At 43.1% G+C, this 24,597-nt stretch overlaps 1 protein-coding gene across 1 annotated transcript; it reads right to left on the bottom strand.

The window, feature by feature from the left end:
* Positions 1-868: 868 nt before the first annotated feature.
* lrrc24 (leucine rich repeat containing 24) lies at positions 869-23,210 on the bottom strand. The gene is made up of 6 exons (XM_041948910.1): positions 23,186-23,210; positions 17,947-18,004; positions 8,157-8,337; positions 5,157-5,435; positions 4,613-4,781; positions 869-2,170 (listed from the first exon to the last, which is right to left on the bottom strand). The coding sequence occupies exons 1-6, from the start codon at positions 23,208-23,210 to the stop codon at positions 927-929; spliced, it is 1,956 nt and encodes a 651-aa protein (XP_041804844.1). The 3' UTR covers positions 869-926.
* Between the last annotated feature and the right edge of the window lie 1,387 nt (positions 23,211-24,597).

The following is a 24,597-nucleotide window of genomic DNA, read 5'->3' as shown; positions in this document are numbered from 1 at the left end:
TGATGATAGAATTAGCAGAATAGCTGTGTTGAACCGACCCTGTAAGAAAAGACACGACTCTTTTAAAATACATTTTATTATGTAGAAACCAAAGACAAAATGTACAATAATCACATTAGAATGGTTGTTACAGACTGATGTTAATGGAATTAATTCCGCCACAGAGTTAGTTTCAGACAACAGAAATGTTAATCCCTTGTTCTAGTGTTGCGACAAATATGTAGAAAAAACATGACGCGTCAACATCAAGGAACACGTTGTACGATGCTGTGGTAGATATGTTATAAAAACAAACAAAAAAATAGCGGCTGCATTCAAAGGAACCTCTTCTATCAAATCCACCCACTCACACATACAGTAATGACAATGCAGTTTCACTAAGAGCATCGGTTTAGGTCTAATTCTAATGGGAAATGCAACAGGGTCCACTAAACAACGGCACTTCACAGTGAGAATTAGCTTTATCATATTTACACAAAACGCTGACAACACACACAAAACAAAAAAGAAAAGAAAAGTACAAAATATGAATCACCGTTTTAATCCATATTGTTAGTTGCCACTATGTGCTGCACAGTCTTCAGGATTCAGACGAACGGTCACATTTAACTGTTTCTGGTAATGTTTGCCACGTATAATTAACTTTTTTAAAGGGTTGACTTGGGGACAGAAATGTACGGTTCAATTGTTATTTTCCCTTTAATTATCACTGTTCATCCTACTGACCCAGCTTAATGTCATACAATCAATCAGTTGAGGATATCTGAGAAGCTGATTTACCCCAGCAACCACTACCTGACGCTCACCCCTCTTTTGAAGACCACATAACAATATGATGCTTCAAATCATTGCAGGTGATTTCCTTTAATGTCTTTAATTAAGTCCATCAACGTCTTGTTTCATGTTAAAACACAGTTAAAAACCCTTTAGCAGTGGATCTCGTAGGCAACCTGTGATCCAAAGAGAAGACTCTGACTGAGGAAGAGCTCCTCTGGGTCTGTTGTTAGGGGTCCCTCTCCTCCGTCTGCAGGGTTTCTGCGAAGCCCCATTCCTGATCTGGTCAGTGTCTGCACCATTTCGTGGTCCAGGAGAGCCTCCTTCATACCTTTCTGCTGGACAAACCCGCTCATCATGGGACACCTGGATGAAGTGGAGCCCAGGACAGGCTTGGTCCTGTTGAGTACGTACATCTCGTGTCCGTGGTCGTCGCGGTACTCCTCCAGCTGCGCAAAGGTGGTGGGTCCATCAGAGTAGTCGTTCACGTAGAGGATACTCTCTTCCTTGCTGGTACAGTAGGAGCCACCTTCTTCTTTGCGGTACTGCTGGTGACGAGTGTAGATCATAATCAAGAGGAGAATGGCGGTGAGCGCCAGCAAGGAGATGCCAACAGCGATGGCGGTCTGCGTAGCAGGGCCCAGAGCACTGAAGTCCATGCTGTCCTGTTCATAGAGCGGCTCCTGGCTGACATCCAGAACCTCTGGCTGATAGAAGGAGTTAGATGAAGAGGAAACGAAGGACTGTGTGTTCAAACGAGGCCAGAAGTGAGATGAATATGACGAAGAGGACATGTTGACAGCCAGATGGAAGGTAACTCTAGCTACACCACCGGGATTCCAGGCTTCACACTCATAGCGCCCGGCATGCGCTACAGTCACATTGCTGAGGAACAGCATGCCGCTGCCCGTGTCTGGATCAAAGCTGTCCCTCTCGCCACCCTCCTCAGCCCCGCGCACAAGCCCCTGGATTCCTCCACCACCTCCAGCCTTGATCCCTCCACTGCTTGGCAGGGCCGTCACCACTCCTCCAGCCCCAGGTCTGAAGAGCTCACCACTGGGTCCCAGCTCTTGAACCAGGCCTCGAGGTGATAACTGGGGCTTGCCATGGGAGGCTTTTTTCCAGGTCACCTGAGGCTGAGGGTATCCTGAGGCCTGGCAGGAGACACGGAGGCTCTCCCCCAGTCGCACAGTCAGGTGGCTGGGCTCGAGCTGCACCACAGGGGGGATGCAGACCAGGCTGTTGGGAGCAACCTCCACCAGGCTGAGGTGGGAGAGGCGAGGTGGTTCAGAGCACATCAGCCGACGCTGTTCGGCAGAGCTCAACAGACGCTGTCCGTCTTCTCTGATCCAGGTTCTCAGCCAGCCCAGAGCACAATCACAGCGCCATGGGTTCTCTGGAGGTCAGGAGTGGAAGCAGACAAGGGAAACAGATAAACCAAGTGTGTGGTGTCAACAGCTGTTTCCAAGGTCAAGAATGAACTTTGAACCCAAACTTTTGGGCCAGCATGGATGAGAATACATTAAAGTGCTCAGAAAAAAAATGAACATCTGCTATTCCAGCCGCACGCGTGCTGACGAAGACCAGAGGGCGGGCTCACATTACACCGATTTTAAAATCGCTGCATTGGCTCCCTGTGTGTTTCAGGATCGATTTTAAGGTTCTTTTATTAGCTTTTAAATGTCTTAATGGTCTTGGGCCCACTTATTTATCTGACATGCTTTTATCATATCAACCCTCACGGGTCCTGAGGTCCTCCGGCACTGGACTTTTAATTATTCCTAGAGTTAATACAAAAACCCACGGGGAGGCTGCATTCAGCCATCACGGCCCTCGACTATGGAATAGCCTGCCAGAGAGCATCAGGACTGCAGAGACTGTTGATGTTTTTAAAAGGAGGCTCAAGACTCACCTTTTTGGTTTGGCCTTTACTGATCTCTTTTAAACTTTGAATTCTTCTATTATGCTATTTTTACTTCTTATATTTCTTATGACTTGTTCTTAGTTATGCACTTTATCAGTATTACATCTTAAAATCTTATTACTTTTATTTATTACTTACTATTTATTAGTTATTTATTTGTCTATTTTTCCTCTACATTTTTAACTTTCTTAAAGCTTCTGATTTTTGTGCATTATACCTGCTTTTATCTTTAATTTATTTGGTTATTTATCTATTTATTTATTTTTTCTTTAGTCTTTTAATTTCTAGCTTCAGTGTTTCCTCATGTGGGGGCCTCCACACTGGGGTGTATGCCCGGTCTGCCCACGGGGGCCGTTGCTTGGAGGCCGCCTGGGCCCGAGGGACTTGGGTGGCTCTGCATTAAGTGCGGAGTCTGCCCCTGTCCATCGGCGTCTGGGTGGTCTCTGTGGCGGCCCTCCCGGTGGCCGCAGGCTGTGGCGCTTCCCAGTGTGGATGGCTCCCATAGGTGTTTCCTCACATGGTTCCTCAGTGCCCTGCCATGTCTCAGCACTGTGTGTGTGTGTGTGTGTGTGTGTGTATGTGTGTGTGTGTTTTGTGAGTGTTTGTGTGAGCGCATGTGTGTATATCTGGAAGTGGGATATTGTCTGTCATATTATGCTTTTATTCTCTCTGTTGTTGTATTCTTTTATCTTGTGAAGCACTTTGTGTTGCATTTTAAATGGATGAAAAGTGCTATATAAATAAAGTTTGATTTGATTTGATTTGATATTCCATGACAAACTTGATCTGCAACTTGTTCTCATTCCCAACTCATCACAGGACCCCTTGGGGTCACTTTTTAAGGCACTGTGTACCTCTTTAGTGCCATTTTTCAACGTGCAGGGAAGTCTGATAGACTTCAATAGACAGCCCAGTCTCACTGCCAACACGTCAAATGGTGTATTATGAAGAACGAGAAAAGTCTACATATAGAAGAGGTTTGGGTGGCTGGGTGAGTCAAGCGCAGGACTTTCACCCAGAAAACCAGGGTTCATATCATATATATAAAGCAGAAGTAAAGGTTGATTTCTTTTGTTAATGAATAAACATAACTTATGTGGCTAACATACATATTTTAAGGCAAACAATGATGTTTCCTAAACCTCACCAAACTGCAACCATTTCACAACACTATCCACACATTGCTCATTGTTTTTATCTAACTATTGCTAACTTGACCACAGAGCCATTCATGTGCAAAACTGATGCTCGAGAGGTACCCAGAGCATCACAGTTGAAGCTGACCAACAGCCATCTGCTGTTGAAGCTCATCTGATAAGACTGAAAGTTCCAAAAAAGATGCTAAATGGACCTTGAGGTGGGATTGTTTTTTCAACTACTATTTGCAAGGTCAGGTATTAACTTGGAGCCCCAACTTTTGAGCCAATACTGAGAAGTCTACAATTCCATAAAAAACTAAAACTAAAAAGTACTGCTTTGCTAATGATGAAAATGTGGTAGGATTGAAAACACCAGAAGAGCTGCTTAATGGACCTTGAGGTGTTATTGTTTGGTAAACAGATGTATTTTGCTCATGATAATTTATACTTTGTTTGAGCTCCCATTGTCCTAGATTGGAGGTCCCTTTTTCAGACACCGCTCCTTCAATCTGTTCTTTAAAATTGTGTCTTTGGTTGATTTTTTTTCTCATTAAGGGTTGATGGTTGGCTGAAAACATTTGATGCTTAGCATATGTTGAAGGGCACTCAATTGTCATTAACATGAGTCTGTTGGTTGAGGTTGCTGCAGTTCTTGTCCAGTGTCAGTTCTTCGAATTTGTAGTATAGAATCACTTTTCAAGGCATTTTGATTTGATTTTGACATATTACATTAAGACATAATGAGTTGTAGGAATTCCGTCCGTGCTCTGCCTACCTGTGACACGGAGCACCTGCAGGCTGACGAGCGGTTTGAGGGATGACGCTCCCAGTGTGCGGAGGTGATTTCTGCTGAGGTCCAGCAGGGCCAGAGATGACAAGCCAGACAGAGCCTGCTCCGCCAGCAGCTCTATGCTGTTCTCCTGGAGATGGAGTTCCTGCAGACGCTGCACACAGCAAAAAGACATGAAGCAGGGGAAGGAAAGTGTGAAACATTGAAGTTAAAGGAGGAGGGAGAGAAATGTCAAATGTAAAGACTGGATGACTCAGTTCCACCTGACTCAATCTGTACCGTATAACTGTATGGTGTGGATTAGTCAGACATGTTGTCATGAATTGATTTCAGTTGCAGGCGTCATTCTATATCAGCCATAAAAAGGCATCCCATATTAGAATAGCTTTTTATCTTTACTGGCAAAGGCTAAGCTTTTTCACTTTACCAAAAGGGATTACAGTGAACATTTTTGTAATGCTTAAAACAAAATAAGCATTAAACATTGCTGTCCATCCATCCATCCATTCCTATATGTCAGCTCACCAACCTGCAGTCCCCTAAAAGTGTAGTCCTGCACTCGAGTGATCTGGTTCCCAGCGAGGTACAGGATCCGCAGGTGCTCCAGACCGCGAAACATGTCTGGAGTGACCAGGTGAATGAGATTGCCATTGAGGGCCAGCTCCAGCAGCTGGCCCTGGCTGAGAAATGCCCCAGGCTCCAGAGCTGAGATGCTATTATTCTGAAGGTAGAGGTAATGGAGGCTGCCCAGCCGAGTCAGGTCCTGAAGACGGATCTGCACTATAGTGTTGTCCTGGAGGAAGATGGTCTGTAGGGGAGACAGTGCAAATGAAAATTGTAGAGTGGATGTGATGTTTGAATTGGTGTTTTGTTTAGTACAAGAAAGTGAGCTTGGCCTGTTGCTGTGCTGTGCTCACTGGGCAGCAAAATTCAGCCATGAGGAGAGATTACATTAACAGGGCCACCTGCAGAGCTATCTGCACCCACGGGCTGGGCCGAGCTTTGGACAAATGCAAATATAGGTATTACAGACAATGTGAAAATGAGCTAGTTCAGGACCATGGTAATAAATACAAATGTAGGCCCATGCGGCAGTGATCGGGGGCCAAGCAGACTGTAAGGATTTGAATGCTTGTTTCTTAATTGACAAAACACACATGCATGGCAAACTGGTGATTCCAGGCAAAGGTGACTTACTGACTTTGGCACTAAAGAAAATGAAGAAAAAGTGAATTGAAATATTTTTTTCTCTAAGCCAAGCCATTTCAGAGATGAGTTCAAAAACATCATCTTTGATTACAGCGCCACCTTGAGGTCAGTGATTGTCATTTTATGTGCCTTGTTTGAGGATGGAATTTTGAACCCTCCTGCCAACTTTGGGGATTTTTGGCTGTATTGTTTTTACTGCATGAACACTTTTCGCAGTGAAAAATAATGAAGAAGAAACCAGTGCTGCTTGGATATTCAGCTTTTTGCCCCGTTGCCCAATAAGATGTTTACATTGCAAATGGAAATGAATATTCCACTAATATTCCATTTACATGCAGCTGTGCATACTCTGATTAATGAACACAGCCTTGCTCTTTCATTGGTTCAACTTCCTTCTTGAAAAGGTCAGCTTTGCCATATTTGTGCATATTCAAAAACCTGCTGATACCCATGTTTAATGTTAAAACGTAGGTGTGTTTCTCCATGCTCGAGGCCGTGTGTAAAAACCCAGACTGACTCTTTCTTAACCCCAGCAACACGAGGTCTTTGATTCTTCAAAGAGGTAATCAAAATCAGGTTTCTCGTTAGCTCGTTAGACTTCATAAATGTAGTTAGCAAATGCAAGCTAATGCTAATGCTTAAAGTCAGCTGAGAAGCTAGCTGACGTTTCCATGTGACACATTTCAAAACGAGAACCTTGTGAAAAGATCTTGAATATGGACTTGATGGTTGCTCACATGATGTTAAAAAACTGGCAAAATATCATCATCCTTACCAGTTCCTGATTCATGTGATATATACAACGGTGGCCTTGTGTATTTCAGTGTAGAGCTAGCTCACCCCATAGCATGGTTTAAAAAAATAAATGTAGGCTATTGCTTACGTTAGCTTTGAATTGAAAAAATGACTTGGACAAGCGTTACAGTGGTTAGACTTTGGCTATACTTTATCTTTCACTTTTTCAAACAGTGTGCTTCACTTTTACAAGAGGGAAGGATCTGAGGATGTGAGGAATAAGACATGACTTTGACAAATGCGATGCTATCACGTTTGGCTGGAGCTGCTGGAGTGTGAACTTCCCCAAAGCAAACACTGAGCTGCTATCATTACTCTAAATTCTGATGTAGTTGTGGAACAGTGGATGTGTCGGTCCCGAACAGGGATTTTTATAATCTATCCTGTAATCCCACAAAGCTCAGCCTAAAAACATGCCCACTGCTTTTGGGCATAATGCTATTTGGACATAATGTTTTGCACTTTAGGTAGTAACATGGTAGCATTTGCGGTTTATGTTGGAACAGACGTTTGCTTTTGTGTTTTAGGCTTGAAAGAACAAAAAGACGCCACCTTCCAAACTCTTGAGATACCGAGCGTCGCTCTTCTTAGAGCTTCATGCACTTTGCATGAACATGTAGAGAAATGCAAAGCTTGATACGTCTGCGGCTGCCTAATTACAGTTACTCAGACTGATGATTGATTGATTGATGATGATGATTGGACAGTTGCTGTTTGGAGGAGGGGTTTAACACTGTATAGGTGTGCAAAGAATGCTCCTTAAACCTGAATAATATCAGCATATCTCATGTCTTCATCAGAAAATGCTGCTTTCGGAATAAGGCCTAATTCAGATTATCCAAACAGAACATGCTGTTTACGTGACCCGTATAAAATTGGAATATTTTGGAATATTAGTATGCATGTAACCGTAGCCAGAGTGAGTTGTGCAGCATTTTCCCCTTTTTTTAGTGGTTCAGTTATTTTGCCAAATGCTGCAGAAATCACAGACCTTGTCAGCAAATATCTTCAAACAAAAAATGTTTGAGTGATTGGAGCTACACAAGCGCGTGTGTTTGATCCATAATGCATGTCCGTTTGCTTGATTGGTAATGTGCATTCATTGGCGATGTTTTCCAAGTCGTAAACACAGGCCATGAGGTAGAGCATGACTGACGAGATAGACCTGCTGATTGAGGTTAATGGAACAATTTATCCAGGATGTGCTTTTCATTAATATTCATGAGCTGCAGTAATGTTGGGGGGGAACACAAGAGGAAAAGATGGTGTAATGTTAAACATCTTTTCAACAGATGATCAGAGGGTGCGCAAGAGTCACTTTCTGAGCAAGAATGAATAATTACACAGGCAGCAGCGCAGCCCCTCCCTCAGGCTTACATCAAAGAGGGTCACGGCGAATTGATTAACCACAATCATTTCAGGGTAATAAGAATGGATCAGAGAGGGAGTCAACTGATACAAAACCACTGATGCACTGAGGGGGGGGCATCTTGTGCCCTAATTTAACGCTGCATGCCCAACTGACCTCGGTGACAGAGGAGACACCCTGTGGGATTTCTTTGAGCCCAAGAGATCCGCACTCCACTGTGAGGCTGTAGCAGCGACAGCCGGAGGGGCATCCCAGAGATGCTCGAGGGATGCAGGCCAGGATGATTAGGACGAGTCTGGAGAACCACAGGAGGACCATAGTGGACCAGAGACAAAACCTGGAGAGAGAAGGCGGAGGAAGAGACTAAAGTAAGCACCAATCATTCAAATGCAACACCAAACCTTCTTCCCCTCACAGAACTGCACTGCATCGCCAAAGCAAAGATTGACAGTAGCTGCATTTATGTTGTATAAGCAGATAATTGTGAAATGGTGAGGAAGGATTGATAAAAAAAAAAAAAAAAAAACAGCGGAACATAAGAGTATCTCCGCATCCCTGCCTGTTTCCCATTCAACTGCGTCTATTCAGTGGAATTGCAGCAGCTTCTATTATGGGCTTCAATTAATTAAAGATGTGATAAAAGATGTGCAGGTTGCCTCAAGGACCTCTCTCTTGTCTTTTTAATGCATGCACAAACACCCTCACACTCTCGCCCCATTTCAGTCTCTCTCTTTGTCTTAGGAAGACACACACACACGTCTAAATGTGCAGCGAAGACAGGGGCTCGGTTTTGACCCCCATAATCTCAGAAAGCACATTTACCCCCTTCAAGCAAATCTCAAGTGGTAGCCAGCCCTAATCATCCCATCAGAAAACCTCAGCATTGGCTGCTTGTTGCACCTTGCAGCAATATCTCCCTTTGATATAAACCCATCACCAAGCAACTCATCCATGCACATTTTTTTATTTCCATACAACCCAGAAGGGATTTATTGTTCCGCTCGGCTGTTCACATCAAAACGGCCTCAGACTCGCTGTCCGACATCATGTAGCCCAGCAGTGTTCATCGGGAGCAGATCGCATGAAGATACTGCAGGGTTAGAGATATAATACATGTTGAAATGTCACACTGAGCCCGTCACTCTGCTCCAGTGACAGCAGGTAGATGTTATTGTGCCTTGCTGAGCCGCCTGCCTCGCTCTATACAGCCTTCATCCGGCAGAGGAGCACACATCTCATTGATCCAATCTTAAGTCTCACAATGTTATAAAACATTCATGTGCACCCCGGCCGTGTCTCTGTAGCCCATTAAGCTTGTCTGTCTTGTGAAATTCCTGGTTTTCTTAAGATTGCAGAATCACCCAGACGGATAATTGACAGCATTTACATCTCGCTCTGGATGATTTGGAGATCATCTAGTTTATTAATTATTAGAATGCGCGCAGATCTCATTACAGCTAAGTGATGTAAGGGTCCTGTATCTGAAATAAACTGGGACTCATATTCAGCGTGCAGGGTGTTTGAACTATTCTGTCAGATTGATATCAAGTGTGTCTCATTTGCAGCGTTATAATCCAGACCAGTAATTTAATGTCCAAACGCTAAAGCAGCAGGATCACTATTTCAGTGGCTGAGGAGTCATTCTCAGAGCAGCCACACTACATTATTGAGCAAATGAGCAATGAACTGGATTTTAATATGGCATGTTTGATTTAGAGCGCATTTAGGAGAGGACAGCCAGCCAGATTAATACAATGTGACCTACATAAGCTGTTCAATCATCTCTCAGCAAAAACAGAGAGACACTTATTAACAAAAGCGTGCCATTTCCTCTCTAGAGCTCTCCAAACAAGCGTGGAGAGAAATTATGTGTTCCATTGTTGGGGAGAGAAAGCACAAAAATTGAATTTTGAATAAGGCCTTGGTCTGTCATTGAGCTTTTGTTCCTTCTCACAGTGAGATGACTTTTAAATAGCTTTGACTTGCCTGAAAAGTGTCAGAAGGGAACCGGAGAGGAAGACACTCGCCTGCCCTCGACTAAGAATACCCACAGAACAGGATGCACAGCCGGTTATTTGTTGTTAGAATATGAGACCAAACATCAATGCAAATGACACCCTGCCAGGTAGGGAAAATAGCTTATGCATTTCTCCGCTCATTTCAGTGTTGCTCCTGTCTCTTAAAAGCCCGAGCGGCAAACGCTGGCAAAATTCAGTGTTAGTGCAGGGCTGATGAGATGTAGAGACGGGGATAACCTATGGAGTTATCAAGGTCTGCAAACAGGAAGGAGACAATGACAAAAATAAAACACCATTCGGGGAGCGGTTTCTTTAAATAACGCTGCTGACTGCAACTTGTCTTACAGTATGCGCTCTGCTATTTCGGATTCACTTCGCCCTCAGTGTGCTTGACTCTCATCCTTTGTCATGCTGATGTGGGATTTCAGTGGTAAGAGGTCAATTTGTTCATTTCAGTCTCAGTAATCCTCCGCGGAACATGCGTAATCTGCACAATCAGATGCTTGTTAGCTAAACCGCTCTCGGCGCTGTCGACGCTTTCATAGAGGGGGCTGCTTTGTTTGGTTTTAGAAAACGAGGTCAGCAATACATCTCTATCGACTGTGTGAAAACGTGTCAACAGGATGATTAAGGCCTAAGGTTGTGTACATACGTGGATATGAGTGTTAAAGGAGAGCCGCTGGAAAGACCTGCCAGGGCAGATGTCAGTCAACAAATGCCAAAGGAAATCTAATAAATGGCACATCACACAAAGCCTGTTCAGCATTCAGCGTCAGCGTCTACCTCCTGACACGCATCCAAACACTGCGGCTCTGCAAACAGCATTTTGCACTGGACTCCAGAGCAGCTCGGAGTTTGTTTATTCGGGCATTTCTGAAATTACAATAGCCTCTTTATTCTTGACATAGCACTTTGTTTTCACGCCCCACACAAATCATCTTCTGCTGAACAATCACAGCCTGGCTGGCCAAACATTCGCGGCGCGGAAAATTCTCCACACAGCGCTGTTTTGATTCCCTCCTGCTTCTCCAAGGAGGGTAGGGCGTCGGTGTGTCGGAGGTACAGCAGACAGCCAGAGTGCTGGAGGCTGTAGCAAAGTTCACATCCCTGTGCTGCCACTGGTGCAGGTCGGCCTCATCTGTTGTTATGGTAACTCTTGTTATGAGGGAAGGTCTGTGCCCGAAGGCCAGCTCACAGTTTCTGTGAGCTGGTGTTAGGCAAACAATTCAACAGAAATACAGGCTGTCATTTCCTGGGGAAAATTGCTCACAGGAACTTGAGCTATGTGATGACCCAGAGCTAAATCGTAAATTCTCTTTTAGTCCAACTCTCTCTTTCTCCCCACTTGAACTTTTTCCTCTCCTTTAGCCTTTCTCCTCCTTTACTCCCCTGCTCCCTTCACGGTTTGTCTGAAAGCCTCCATCATTTTCCCCTTCCCCATCTCTGACCTCCTTTCTTTTCTCATCTCTCGTCCTTCTGCTCTGACTGACAGGTGCTAAATCATTTGTCTCAGAGCATCCTTTTGTCCACAAATAGACTGAGGCCAAGGCAAAGGGAGAACGCTGTGGCACTAACCCAAGAGTAACACACTGACTTTGAGCGATAGTCTCCACCACACACACAAGCGCACACACACACGCTCATAAACATGCAGAGCACGCCTGCAAAGTAGCACTTGTACACAAGCACTAGCCACCAACATTCAGCGACACACACCCTGACTGACAGACACACACACACACAGGAAGACGCACACATGCTTATGCACTCGCACATCCTGCCTTCAACCAGCAGCAGCTATCATCATTCAGAGGCACAGACCAAGTCAGATACAAACTGGCAGCCATGTACGCACTCTCACGCACACACATTTTGTGTGTCAGCGGTGAAGGAAGCACTGCTCAGTTAATAAGCCTGCATTGATTTCTTTATTTTTCCACTACTACTTTGTCCAGCTGGGCTCCGCAGCCATTGATTTTCAACATGAAAGCAGATATGGAGGAGGGGGGTTTGGGATTGCATTTGTAAATGTCTGTGTTGAAGAGAAACAAAGTAAATGCGTGCATGTTGCTTATAGCCGAGCGCGTGTGTGTGTGTCTGCTTGTGCATGTGTGTGTGTGTGTGAAGCTCACTGTCAGGCTACCTGAAGCAGAATCACCCTCCAAGCAGCAGCACTCCGCCACCTCTCCTAACAGAGCATTTAGTCTAAAACCCTCATCCCTTCTCCCTGCGCTGAGACAAACTCGATAAATCTTCGCATCTACACATGATAAACTGCTGTGACAGGTCTGTCTGCGATGTAGAGACTATTGTTGGGAATGTAAGCTGGCCAGCAGAAAAGCTCAAAGGTTATTGATATAAACTGCACGGAGGCTCACAGCAACCCAAAAACTCTGGTTTTGTGTGGGGCAATTTGATGCGTTAAGGGCTGGCTTTGGTAGCAATGACACATTTTACTCCATGCACATTGGACAGAAGTGTTGCTGCTTCAGCGGCAAGTGCAGAATTATTTATAAAAATAAACATATATTGTCTATTAAGGTTCAGCAACTTCTCGTGCTGGAATTCTTCTGATAGGAATTTGATTTGCAACTGATAATGGTGAAGCAAAAGCACAATGGCAACTGCATGACTGCATAATCAATATCCATTTTCCACACAAGATTTGCTTTTATGCACTCGCCGTCAGGAAGGGTGATTGTAAAGTCACATCATCGTTGCTCAAAGCATAAAAAAAGGACTTAAACGTCTTCTGGCCTTGAGAATTTCTTTGTTGTTGTTCTGTGCTTTCTCTTCTCTAAAATCCCGTTCTTTATCCGCATGACTAACCAACAGACTCAGCACGACAAAACCTTTGCAAAAAAAAATGTTTGACTTCAAGACAACTTAGGCCCCATGCACAGAAATCACACTGCTTATGGAGGAGAACATGTTTATCGCGATACAATAAATACAATACAAGTAAGGTACCGCTTCTAATAAGGCAGCCTTTATAAAGGACAACACAGTTTATGAAGCTGCTACCAGTCTGTTTGCTGGAGGCCTGAATACAATGAAAAGAAGAAACAAATACACACACATGGCCACAAGTCTCATACACCTTTATTGATTCTCTGCAGTTTGGGCACCACTTTTATACAACCTTCAGAAATGATTTATAACTAGTGCCCAATGGCTTTATTAGTGGTTAGTCAGTCAATAACTAGGGCCTTACAGATCACTTATAAGCAATTATTAAGGCTTTTGGGTTGCTGGGCTATGAAAAATCCTTCTGACTGATTGGATTGCGTGACATTTATCCTCTGGGAAAGGGCTGCAGAAGACCGGAACCAAAATCCATTCATTAACAACTTATTAAGCTTGTATAAATATCCTGTTAACATCTCCAACAGCAGCCAAAAGGATTTCTACAACCTGGCAATCCAGGATTTGCTGCTTACCGTACAGCTGGATTCACAACGCAAGAATCCATCTTGCCAGGCTTCAAGTTATGGGTTTGTGGCCTCAGCACAGCGTTTTATGAGGAACTGCTGGCAGCTATGGGCGTGGTTTAGGTGTGGCAACAGCGTGGCTGTTTGAAAACGAACATGGCGGCTCCTAAAGAGGTTAGCGTAGATATTGCTGCAGCATCAGATCAGAGTGTTTCTTCACTGAAAGAAGGGCAAAGAACGGCACTGAAGGCTTTTTTCCATGGGCTACACACCATGTGTTCCCTCTTTCCCTCCCAACTGGTATTGGCACGAGTATCGATCTCCTACGTCATGTGGTTCATTATTTTGATTGGTTGATGTTAGCCTGTGATAGACAGATGGTCCATCCAATCACCTGCCAAGGATTTTTTTTAACAGTTTCCATGGATGACGTCCCAGATGGCTTTGTGTTGCAAACCATCTGGTGCGTCATGTTCAGTCATTACTGATCTAAAAATGATTGGTAGAGGATTTATTTACCATTAATAAAGCAATTAGTTACAACTTATAAACGCGTTAAAATGGGCTCTTTAGTGGAAAATGATACCCCAAATGGCCAGGAGTAATCCTCATTTTGGAAAAATGCTTATTTGTTTTCTTGATGAGCATAAGGTGAGAGCATCCATACCACTGTCATATCTGTCCTAACAGCCAGTTAGCTTAGCTTAGCATAAATACTGGGGAAAAAAACGTCAACCAGCATATTTAATGCTCATTAGTTAACACAGTACATCAAAACCCAAAACAAAGGCAAAGTAAGACATTTTCAAGTTCTGGTTCTACTTTTTTATCCCAGACTCAGCAACTTCCTGGAGTCTTGTTGTGTCTGTGAGGTTGCCAGGCAACGAGTGGAGACTCAGCAGAGTAATATTTCAGGTGGATTATGTTACCTGTGGACAAAGTCAGGCTTGCTGCTTCCAACCGTTTCCAGTCTTTGTGCTAAGTGAAGTGAACCAGCTGCTCGCTATGGTTTCGTATTAGCCATCCGCACATAAGAGCGGGATTGCTGGCAAGAAAACAAATGAGCCCATTTCCAAAAATATCCATTTAAAGTTATATTGAGATAAATTGTTAGAAAGCCAATAAAAGTGAATGAGACGTCAAGCATGGCATGTGTATGTATATGTGTCATTCATTGTATGGAGGCATTTCGTCAACACGTTGGCAGCAGTTTCGTAAACTGCTTCACCTTCTGAAATATTACTGTCAGTGTTTCCTGTTCATTTCAAAAGAAGGTTTCTGTCAACACCACCTCTCTGACACTTACTCCTGTATTTCCTCATGATTTCCTGCGTCGCCCCCTTTTCAAATGCCAATTTTCTCTAATCTCTGTTTCTCTCGAGCACGCACACATGCACGCCGCCCATTCTGCTTGTCAAGGTTGGTTGATATAATCGATCAGAGCAATTTCACTCACAGTAGCTTCATCTGACAGGCTGCAGAATTTATGAGTCCGTGGATTATGCCAGAGCAGAAGGAGTGGTTTGATTTTTAGATTTCTTTTGCCCCATTTTCATCAATCCACCTCTGCTCACTAACTCTTATATGTCACTGCCTGTGCACGTGTAGTAATCAGGGAGGCAAAAGTGAACACACACACATGTGACGGTGGCTCAGTAGTTGTGATTCACATTGTAATGGATGGATGTGATCAGACAGGTTGGAAGATGGATGAGGGGGAGTCACTTCCTCTTCTATTGAGAAGCAGAACAATCCCTTCCATTTTAATATTTTCCCCAGTTTTAATAAAAGTATTCACATGAATGAATTTGTATTTGAGTCTGTTTTCTTTAAAGCTGCTGCCTTGTTGTGTTTCCCCTGATGTTCCAGATGGGTGAATCTGAATTGTAAATATTACTCCTTTTTATGGCAGTTCAGTTGAAAGTGCAGGTATTACTCAAGCAGCAATAACAGTGTGTGTGTGTGTGTGTGTGTGTGTGTATTTGAGTCCAAAAATGAAATGAATGCTTTGCAATGCTTCGATAACGATTGCTTATCATCTCGCTATATTGCATTTCAGTAATACTGGGTGTGCAGTAGTGTCTGCAGAAGGAGTCACTGAATCCTCATAAATTATGCTTCTTTGTTGCCATGGAAGTGACAGCATCTGCTGACTGCAAGTGATGGATGTCAGATGTATGTCAAATTACACTGTGGCATGTTGTCTGTATTGAGGTTATCTGTCAAGTCTTGCATATAGACGGGAAATAATGAGACTGTATAAGTAATCAGCTTTTCTCTCTTCTGTTTTCTCGTGCATTTCTTATTTCAGCTGGTCTTTGCCGTCTTGCCCATGTTGTTCTCAGGTCAGGCCAGAATTGGGGTGCTTACAATTACAGCCAAGAGAGATTTCGCTCATCATTGCCTGGCAGACAGTAGCCAATGAAAAATTCAAGATCTCTGCGGGCATAAGAAGTCAACTTGTCCATACGGATCTGTCCACACAAGACAGATACCCCACCCTCCGAGTTAAACAAACGAGGTCCTCTCTAGGGCCCCCTGTTTGGCTGCACTCTGCTGCATGGGCAGAATAGCAATTAACCAGACGGACATGCATTAAAACTCTGACATTAAGGAAGAAACTGTGACGCTTAGAAGTCAGAATGAGCAAACATGACAGCCTCACCGGAGGGACAAACAGTATGGAATAGTGAACCAAATCAAACTGTATGCTTCCTGGCATCTCCCGTAGTGTCCTGTAATATTCCTGCCAGATTCTTGAAGGATGTGTGCTGTGCTCAGCAGCGGTCTTATTGTACTCACATACACTCCCATCACAACAGTATCACCTTAATATTCCCAAGTGATTTGAATAAACAAGGGATCTGCGGTGAAACTGGTATGGGGAAAACTACAGAAAAGCATTACTATTGTGACACATCTGTTTTGAAATATTTTTTAAAAATCACCTTTTCAAATTGTGTGTTACTACTAGAAACAGCAAGATCATTTAACAAAAACACAACAGCATATAAAGTAGATGTAGACTCCAGTCTATTAGGTACACCTCTCCAAAGCGAATGCAGTCTAAAACAACAGCCCTGCAAATAATCCAACATTTGAGATGGATATAGTGTTCAGTTTTTGTGGTGGCAGAGAGGTTCGGAGTGCTGTAGTTTGTGGTGATGTTGAATTTTATTTTCTAACATGCATGCATACTTACACTCAGCTGTCTAATGCTAGCCAATCATACTGTTCTGCAAGAAAATCTACTTTTACCATGCCTGTGATGTTCAGTTTTTATTGACACTGCCATAGAGGTGTTAATTTGGTTGTATTTTAGCATGAACGTTGTAGTTAGTGGTGATGTTGTACTGGACTGCATTATATCCAGAGGTGTTTCTAATATTCTGACGTCCTACGTAAAGGGTAAAAAATCTGAAAAACCTCTCACTATAATGTAGTCCAATACATCACCATCTTTAACTGTGACCTCCATAATGAACATATAATTTGATTTACATGTTGCCAGTAATGCCACATTATAAGCTTTGTAAACATAGATGTTAAGGCAAGGCTGTGGACTGCGTGAGACTGCACAGGTGTACCTAACAAAGGGGCCACTGTATGTTAAACATGCCAGGGCTCCTAAATTTTCACTGAAGCGGTTTTAGAAAATTGTTCCTGCTTATGCATCATAACTGAATGTTTGTCCTTGACCTTGTACTGCATGTGAAATAATGTGTGTATGGTTAAATAATGTATGTATGTACATTAGAGAGACAGAGGGATGGAGAGAGAGAGAGAGAGACAGGGAGGGAGGGAGAGAGAGAGAGAGAGACTATTAACTACTACCCATCAGCATGAGATAATAAGGGGAATATAATGATAATAATAATAATAATAAGGAAATGTGCCACTTGGGGTCTCTGGTTGCTGCTGTTGTTGCATTGCATTATAGGCTAGAGAGATGTTTCTAATATTTTGTCCACCCAATTCATATCAGTAAGGGTAGACTACATTTTGGACTAATTCTAGCCATTGACCTGTATTGGATATGAGTGGTATGTTGGATTTATTTTGAACTGTTATTTTAAACTATTAACACACATTAACATGAAATAGTGAGGGGATGTGCTGCCGGGGCGCGGACTCTCACTTTGGGGCTTGGGTGCCTTCAGGGTTGCCTGACTGTCAAATAATGACGCTTCAAATCATTTCAACTTACTACAACATGATATAATCCTCGCGACAAAGCACATAAGAACTCAGATCTGCTGTTCCACTTTCATGTTGTAATCTCCCGAAGTGCACACTGCAGAGAGTTCAGCCGACACAAACAAAAACAATCTCCCTTTATGTGGTATTTGGGATCCAGTGACATCAAACGCGTGATCCTAAATGATGTTAACACAACTGGATCCTCTGACAAACATCATCTGAGCACCTCTGCGTTACTATCTCATGCGCACACTGTCCCCGCTTCTCCCACCCCCCCGACACACAACTGCAACCTACCGTTTCCCTGCGTACGTGGACTTGATCTCGGCAGCGCTCTCCTCACTTGCTCGGGCGACTTGGAAGACAAAAAAAAAAAAAAACATAAAAAAAAAAGAATCGAAAAAGGAGCAATCCCACTTGAAATCACTGCAGCTAGATGAGCCACAGCATTGCTTCCTCCCTCCGCTCCACTCGCTCCGGACCGGGCAGCGGCTCAGAGTCCGCGCAGGCTTGGCTCGTCCATGCTGCGAGCCGGAGGAAACTGCCGGACGTCAGCGCTGATGGTGGCGGACTTCCACTCTGATCGCCCTCCTCTGATATTATTAGGCGGCTTTCCCTTTGTTTTTACTGCCTTTTTCCCCTCAACGCGGATGCAATCTCCCAACAGTGACCCACTCCTCTAATTATCCCTGCTTGAACTGACTCCCTCCCCCCTTTCTCTTCCTCTCTCTCGCTCGTGGAGAGCGAGAGAGAGGAAGAGACGCGGGGGGTGCGGGGGTGGGTCGGGGCTTAATTCTCGTTCGTTCACTTTCAAAACATAAATTCGTTTTTCTCATCGCTGCCCGGGCCCGACTGTTGCATTAAACTTTAAGTGTAATTCCCGCTGCTGCATGAACCGGGACCAACAGCGTCACTTTATTGTGCAACAAGACGTTTGCAGGCAGGCAGGGTGATTTCAGCACCACGGACAGCGGCCTTGTCTTTTATTATGAAGGGTCACGGGTTTAAAATGTGATCCTCCTCGCTCAGTCCCTGACAGACAGACGCTCGTCCTTATGCTTCCTGCAGCGGGGAGAAAAAAGGGTGGAAAAGCGCGGAGAGACCGAGCTGAAAAAGTGCCTTTTCTGTCCCAGCCGAGGGCAAGTGAAGCTGAACTATCCCACAAAACTACATGTCGGTGCTCAGTCATAGCAGGCGGCTGCAGTTCATCACAGGTTTGATTGATCTGAGCAGAGGTCCGAGTCTATTTTGCAGCCCTTCACTTGCAACACTTGCAACATCGAAATGCTTTTAGGTGGGGCTCATTTCCCTAGGTTACAGAAGAGCAGTGGGTCCTAACATTTTTTCTTTCTTACCTTATGTACCCCTGCAACCCTCAGATGCACTCACTCCACCAACACCACCCATCATGCTCTAGAAGCGTTCGTATAAAGCAGTAATGCTACTAATACTAGTTGGAGTCAGTTAGAGAGGCTGTATATTTATCCATGACTTTAGCCAACTATTTCAACTGTTTTATACATTTGGCTAGCCATTTAAATTATCCAAAACATTTAGCTGTGTCAACTAGCTATCCTTACTTCAGCTAGCTAATAGGCTCAATTGACTGGATAGCTAAAATACTGGAGCAGCAGTTTATGTAGCTAGCTAAAATAATGGATAAGCAGTTCAATTGCGCTAGCTTGCTAAATGAATGGTACACAGTTCAGATAGTTAGCTAAAATAATGGATAAGCAGTTCAATTATGTTAGCTTGCTAAATGAATGGTACACAGTTCAGGTAGCTAGCTAAAATAATGGATAAGCAGTTCAATTATGTTAGCTTGCTAAATGAATGGTACACAGTTCAGATAGCTAGCTACAATAATGGATAAGCAGTTCAATTACGTTAGCTTGCTAAATGAATGGTACACAGTTCAGGTAGTTAGCTAAAATAATGAATAAGCAGTTCAATCCTGTTAGCTTGCTAAATGAATGGTACACAGTTCAGGTAGTTAGCTAAAATAATGGATAAGCAGTTCAATCCTGTTATCTTGCTAAATGAATGGTACACAGTTCAAACAGTTGGCTAAAACAATGTACAAGCAGTTAAATTAAGTTAGCTTGCTAAATGAATGGTACACAGTTCAAACAGTTGGCTAAAATAATGTTCAAGCAGATAAAATTTGTTAATTAGCTAAAATAAAGGACACGCCGTTCAGGTAGTAAGCGAAAAGAAATGGCTGAATTGTTAATGTGGTTAGCAGTACCTAAAAAGTAATAAATGGTTGAAACAGCTTGCCAATGGGTAAGATGAAGGCGTTACAGGACATGCAGTTTCAGCCTTCCCTTTTTATGCTTTAGCCTACTTGCAGCTAAATGTTTAGCCTCCTGTGCTCAAATGCTCACTAAAGTTAGGTCGACTTTAGCTCCGCTGTGCCAACATGTGGATATTTTTTTTCAAATCAAAACTGAATTTCTATATATTTTTTTAATTAGCTGAGCTATTCTGTTGCAATCTCACCACTACCCCCTGGAAAGTAAATGACTGAAATGACTGAAATTAATCTCTGAAATTAATTGCTGTAGTACCCCCGCCGGTATACCAAGTTACGTCTGTGATGATGACATGATCACGCGCTAATCACACGCCACAGTGGTTCAACCCGCGCTGACCCACATTTAGCATCGCTTGATTAACGCCCTTGTGCGCGTGCATGCGCGCTGATGCGTGGCCACGTGTGAAAAGGTTCCCATGCTTGAGCAGGTACATCAGTTTCTGTCTAATTGCGTGTCTTTGTGATAGTGAGAGCACAGCAGTGTGTGTGTGTGTGTGTGTGTCTGTGTGTGTGTGTGTGTGTTTGAGCTCGGATTTTAATGATCTCCTCCTACCCCCTCTGGGCCAGCACGAACCTATTTCGACCCACATCAGGATAATTAACATCACACTCAAATGTCTGTAAGAGCACAGGGCTCCTTTCACCATCTTTCCTCTCATCCTGCTGCTCTTAACTCTCCCTTTTTGGCTTACAGGAAAAGCAACAAATGTTAAATTACAAAACACGGGCTATTTGTATGCATGCACAGTCTCGTTCCCATTTTATTTGCACATAAATTGGTCCATAAACTTTGCTAACAAGTTGTGTTTTCCAGCCACAAAAAAACCTCATTATTAAACCACTATAGAGTTAGATAGCCGGGCTTATGATGTCATGGTTGCCAGTTTAAATCCACGGATCTGTGGGGAAATCACCCCTCTGCGCCTACTGTCCAACTGTCTAAAGTGCACTTGAACTAGTCACAGTTCCATTAGCACTGCTTTGTGGCCAACCTAAGAAGACTGAGGTTCTCTGAGCCCATCCCAGGTGTGTGTGTGTGTGTGTGTGTGTGTGTGTGTTTGAGTAAAAACCCTTCATCCCTTTTGCAGCTACTCCCATAGGGATGGGCTGTAATTAGGAATGTTCTCTTTCTCAACTTGCCTTGTAAATGAAAACACCTCTATATCAAAGAGGGAACACATTGTGTGCAGCCCTGCTATGGATTTCCACGTCTAATATTGAAATGATGTGTTTTGGGTTTTTTTTTTTTTTTTGCTGTGTGGCTTCTTTGTTGTCCAGGTACATCAAGTAGAAAAACAGCAATTTCTTTTTCTAGAATCACAGTATGTAAAGGAAGCTTGAATTAAGAGAAACAGGCTGGCACAGAAGTAGAATAGAAACACAAGCTCCTTGTGAAAGTGAGAAATGCAACTGTGACTGAATCATCCATCTCTTTGTTACTAAAATTGATAGGTTTCAGCTATTTTTGAAATGGCAGGCAGAGACAAACTTTGATGGCTTGATTCACAGTCAGACCGACAGATGGAGACGGAGCAATATAGACTAAGACAAATTGCCCACGGGCCAGTATAAGTGCAATTTGCATATTTTACAGAGCAATATAAATGAATGCAATTTCCACGTGAATATGAAAAAAAATCCCTCCACCTATCCGGGTGAGGAAATCGTGATGTGGTCTACATGGGTTATAAACAATAACATTCACAGACAGATGCTGGGGAGATAACAGCGATTTAAAGCAAACCTACACACAAACACACACGCACACACGCACACCGTATAATGTGATGATCTCCCATGAAAAGCATGCAGGACATGAAAGCTTTACAAAAGGCCGCCAAAACAACAGCTGTAATGCGACAGGCAGATATTTGTTCCACTAATCACTGAGGGGACTGTCAAACACAGCTGAATGGAGGTTAAGAGAGTCTTATGTTATTAGGCCCTGCTGCCGTGACTCTATAACACACACGCACATGCACGCACGCACAAACACACACTGCGGATGAGTCAGTTGTCCATCATCCCTTGCCTTGGCCCTCACACCTTGACAGCTGTCAGAGATTTTGACATGTGAGATCACAGAATATGGGATTACACTAATCTGTGGAGAAAAGGCATGTTCCCTGCAGATATTTCTGTCAAGTAAACAACAGTGGTATGCACAAGAACACTCATAGATTAAGGATTTACTCAAATTACCAAAAAAACAAACAAACATATTTTCTCTTTTATCACAGTAGTATGTAACTATATGCAGATAGTTTGGGGGTTTTTTGCCGTATTTTGTCGTTTGTCTCTTAAATTTCTACTTCCGCCCCAGTCCAATGGAGATGAATGGAATTTCATCAGGTGCTCACAGTATTGAAAGATGACATTTACAAAATTCAGCAGCTGCATGTCCCAGAAACAATGTCTCGGCTAATCCGTTGACCTCACTTTCAGCAGTTTTCAGTGGAACTACTTTCTACACGACAAAACTGTTGACGGCGTGTTCTATGGATTATCCAGACAACACTGGAGAGAGATATTACTTTTTTTTTAAAGCTGCTCTGATCAATGTTTTCAGATTAATAACAGATAACATCACCATGTGTAACGTGAAAAGGGTTGCTTATTGTGACAGACTGTATAGACAGTTCATGTGACGATCAGTAAATGCAGGAAATTTTGCCACCACTGTCCACACCCTTACATGTAGACAAGGACAGTGAATCCTAAAATCACCACAACACAAGCACTTGCTATTAAAGTACCAGAGCAACAAAGATTGTGTTTACTGCTTTCTACACTAAGTGACTGCAATTAGTTGGTCAGATTCAGATACCTGATTGAAAGTCCCTCCATTATGTAAATGAGAACACTAAAGGGCATTTCAATTCAGCACTTTATGTATTACTTGAAGGAAATGTACACATCACTTACACATTATGTTTCACTTGTGATTTTGAGAGAGGCTACTGGCAAGGTAGAGGAGGGTGATTATGAAAATGGAGGCAGAGAGAGTATAAATGCAGTGACTGGCAGAGCGTGTTTCTGCACCTCTTGGGTGCGCTTATGTTTGGCAGACTTTTCTGCCTGTGTGATACGCTAAAACCTATATAGCACATTTTACACAAACACAACTTTGACCAACGTTGCTCTTCATTAAGTCCAGATAAGCCTCCTCCAAATTGGTCAGATAATTGAACAACTTTTGAACTTTTCCGCCCCTCTCACCTTCGTCATTCTTCTTCTTCTCCATCCTCTTTTTGCTTGTTTAGCTCGCTGTCTTAAATGTTGCTGCTGCTGTGAGCCCCACCAACAGTGAGAGTGATGGAATATTTTTTTGCAACGTGGTAAGCTGATAATTCAATGTTGCACTCTTATTTGTGTGCTTTTATTTCTCCATCTGGAAATATTAATAGACAAAAAAAAAAGAAAGTGAAGGCGCACACAGTCCAAAGAGATGACAAAGTACTAACAGTCAGGGCGGAGGTGTCTCCCTCTTCTTGGATATCCCCTGATACCTTTTCATCTGTGATTCTCGGGAAGTCCATTACTATTGCAGACGGGCATCGGGCTTCTGCACCACAATCAATACTCTTCCATTAAGGTGATGAACGGTCCGTTTCCCCAACCCTCTGCAGTCAAGACAAATTCTCAGGAACCGCTGATCCAAATCAGTCAGTGTGGGCATGACAGCACTACTCCCAGGCAATGTGAAGGGTAAAGAGAGTTGCTGACCGAAGAAGTCTGACCAACTCTTCCATCCCCACTGATGGACGTCTCCTGTGTAAAACATGCTGTCTGGTCATTTTTCAAACATAGAGCAAGGGATGGCTTTTTATCTATTAACTCTTGAAGGTTAAAATCTTACCTTTGAGGTAATTTCAAACTAAATTTGAATTAATAAGTCTGGCATATTACATTGTTTAGTCTAATATTGGGCTGTCTTGGCCAGAGGTGAGAAATGCTATTACTTTTTTCTGATTCTTATATTTAGAATTTTGTGAAACAAATGCTTGAATCCAAAAATAAGACATCACTCGTGATGTGACATGATTCAAAAGAAAAAGGCGCTTTTTGTGTAACTAGGGTGATTTTTTTCTCACTTCTTCAGGTGAAACAATACATCATTTTGGTTCAAAGGACAAAAATGTAGAGGAAAGTCATTTATATTCCCACTCTGGCGTCAACAGGGTGACACGGTAACTGACTTGGCACCTGTGGAAATTAAAAGCAAGTTAAGTGCCAAGAAAACATATTTCCCCACAGTATTCTCAGTAAACATTAGTATCCTTGCTTACCAGCTGACAAGAGCACTCACTGTGATTTAATTTATAGGAGAAATGCAAAGTCACCCTTCAGGAAACACGAATTAGCTTACTAATTTTTACAGAGATGGACATGTTGTGAAAACCTTGGCAAAGGCAGCAGCATGTTAATGTAATAAAGTCAGTGCATTTAGCTTGCTCCAGAAACTGTTTTCCCTCAGTTTAACAGCTGACATGTTCCACTATCCTGTGGTAATCTGAAGAGAAACGTAGAGTGGTGAAGCAATTACTGGGTGACTGACAGGCTCGCGGCTGAACATCAAGCTGAGCCAACAAAGCAAATTCTGCATAATGTTCAAGCAAAGTTCACATATT

Source organism: Chelmon rostratus, chromosome 12, assembly GCF_017976325.1.
Source record: "Chelmon rostratus isolate fCheRos1 chromosome 12, fCheRos1.pri, whole genome shotgun sequence".
Classification (NCBI taxonomy): domain Eukaryota; kingdom Metazoa; phylum Chordata; class Actinopteri; order Chaetodontiformes; family Chaetodontidae; genus Chelmon; species Chelmon rostratus.
The sequence above is the reverse complement of the archived record's forward strand: the minus strand, read 5'-3'. Positions and strand labels throughout refer to the sequence as shown.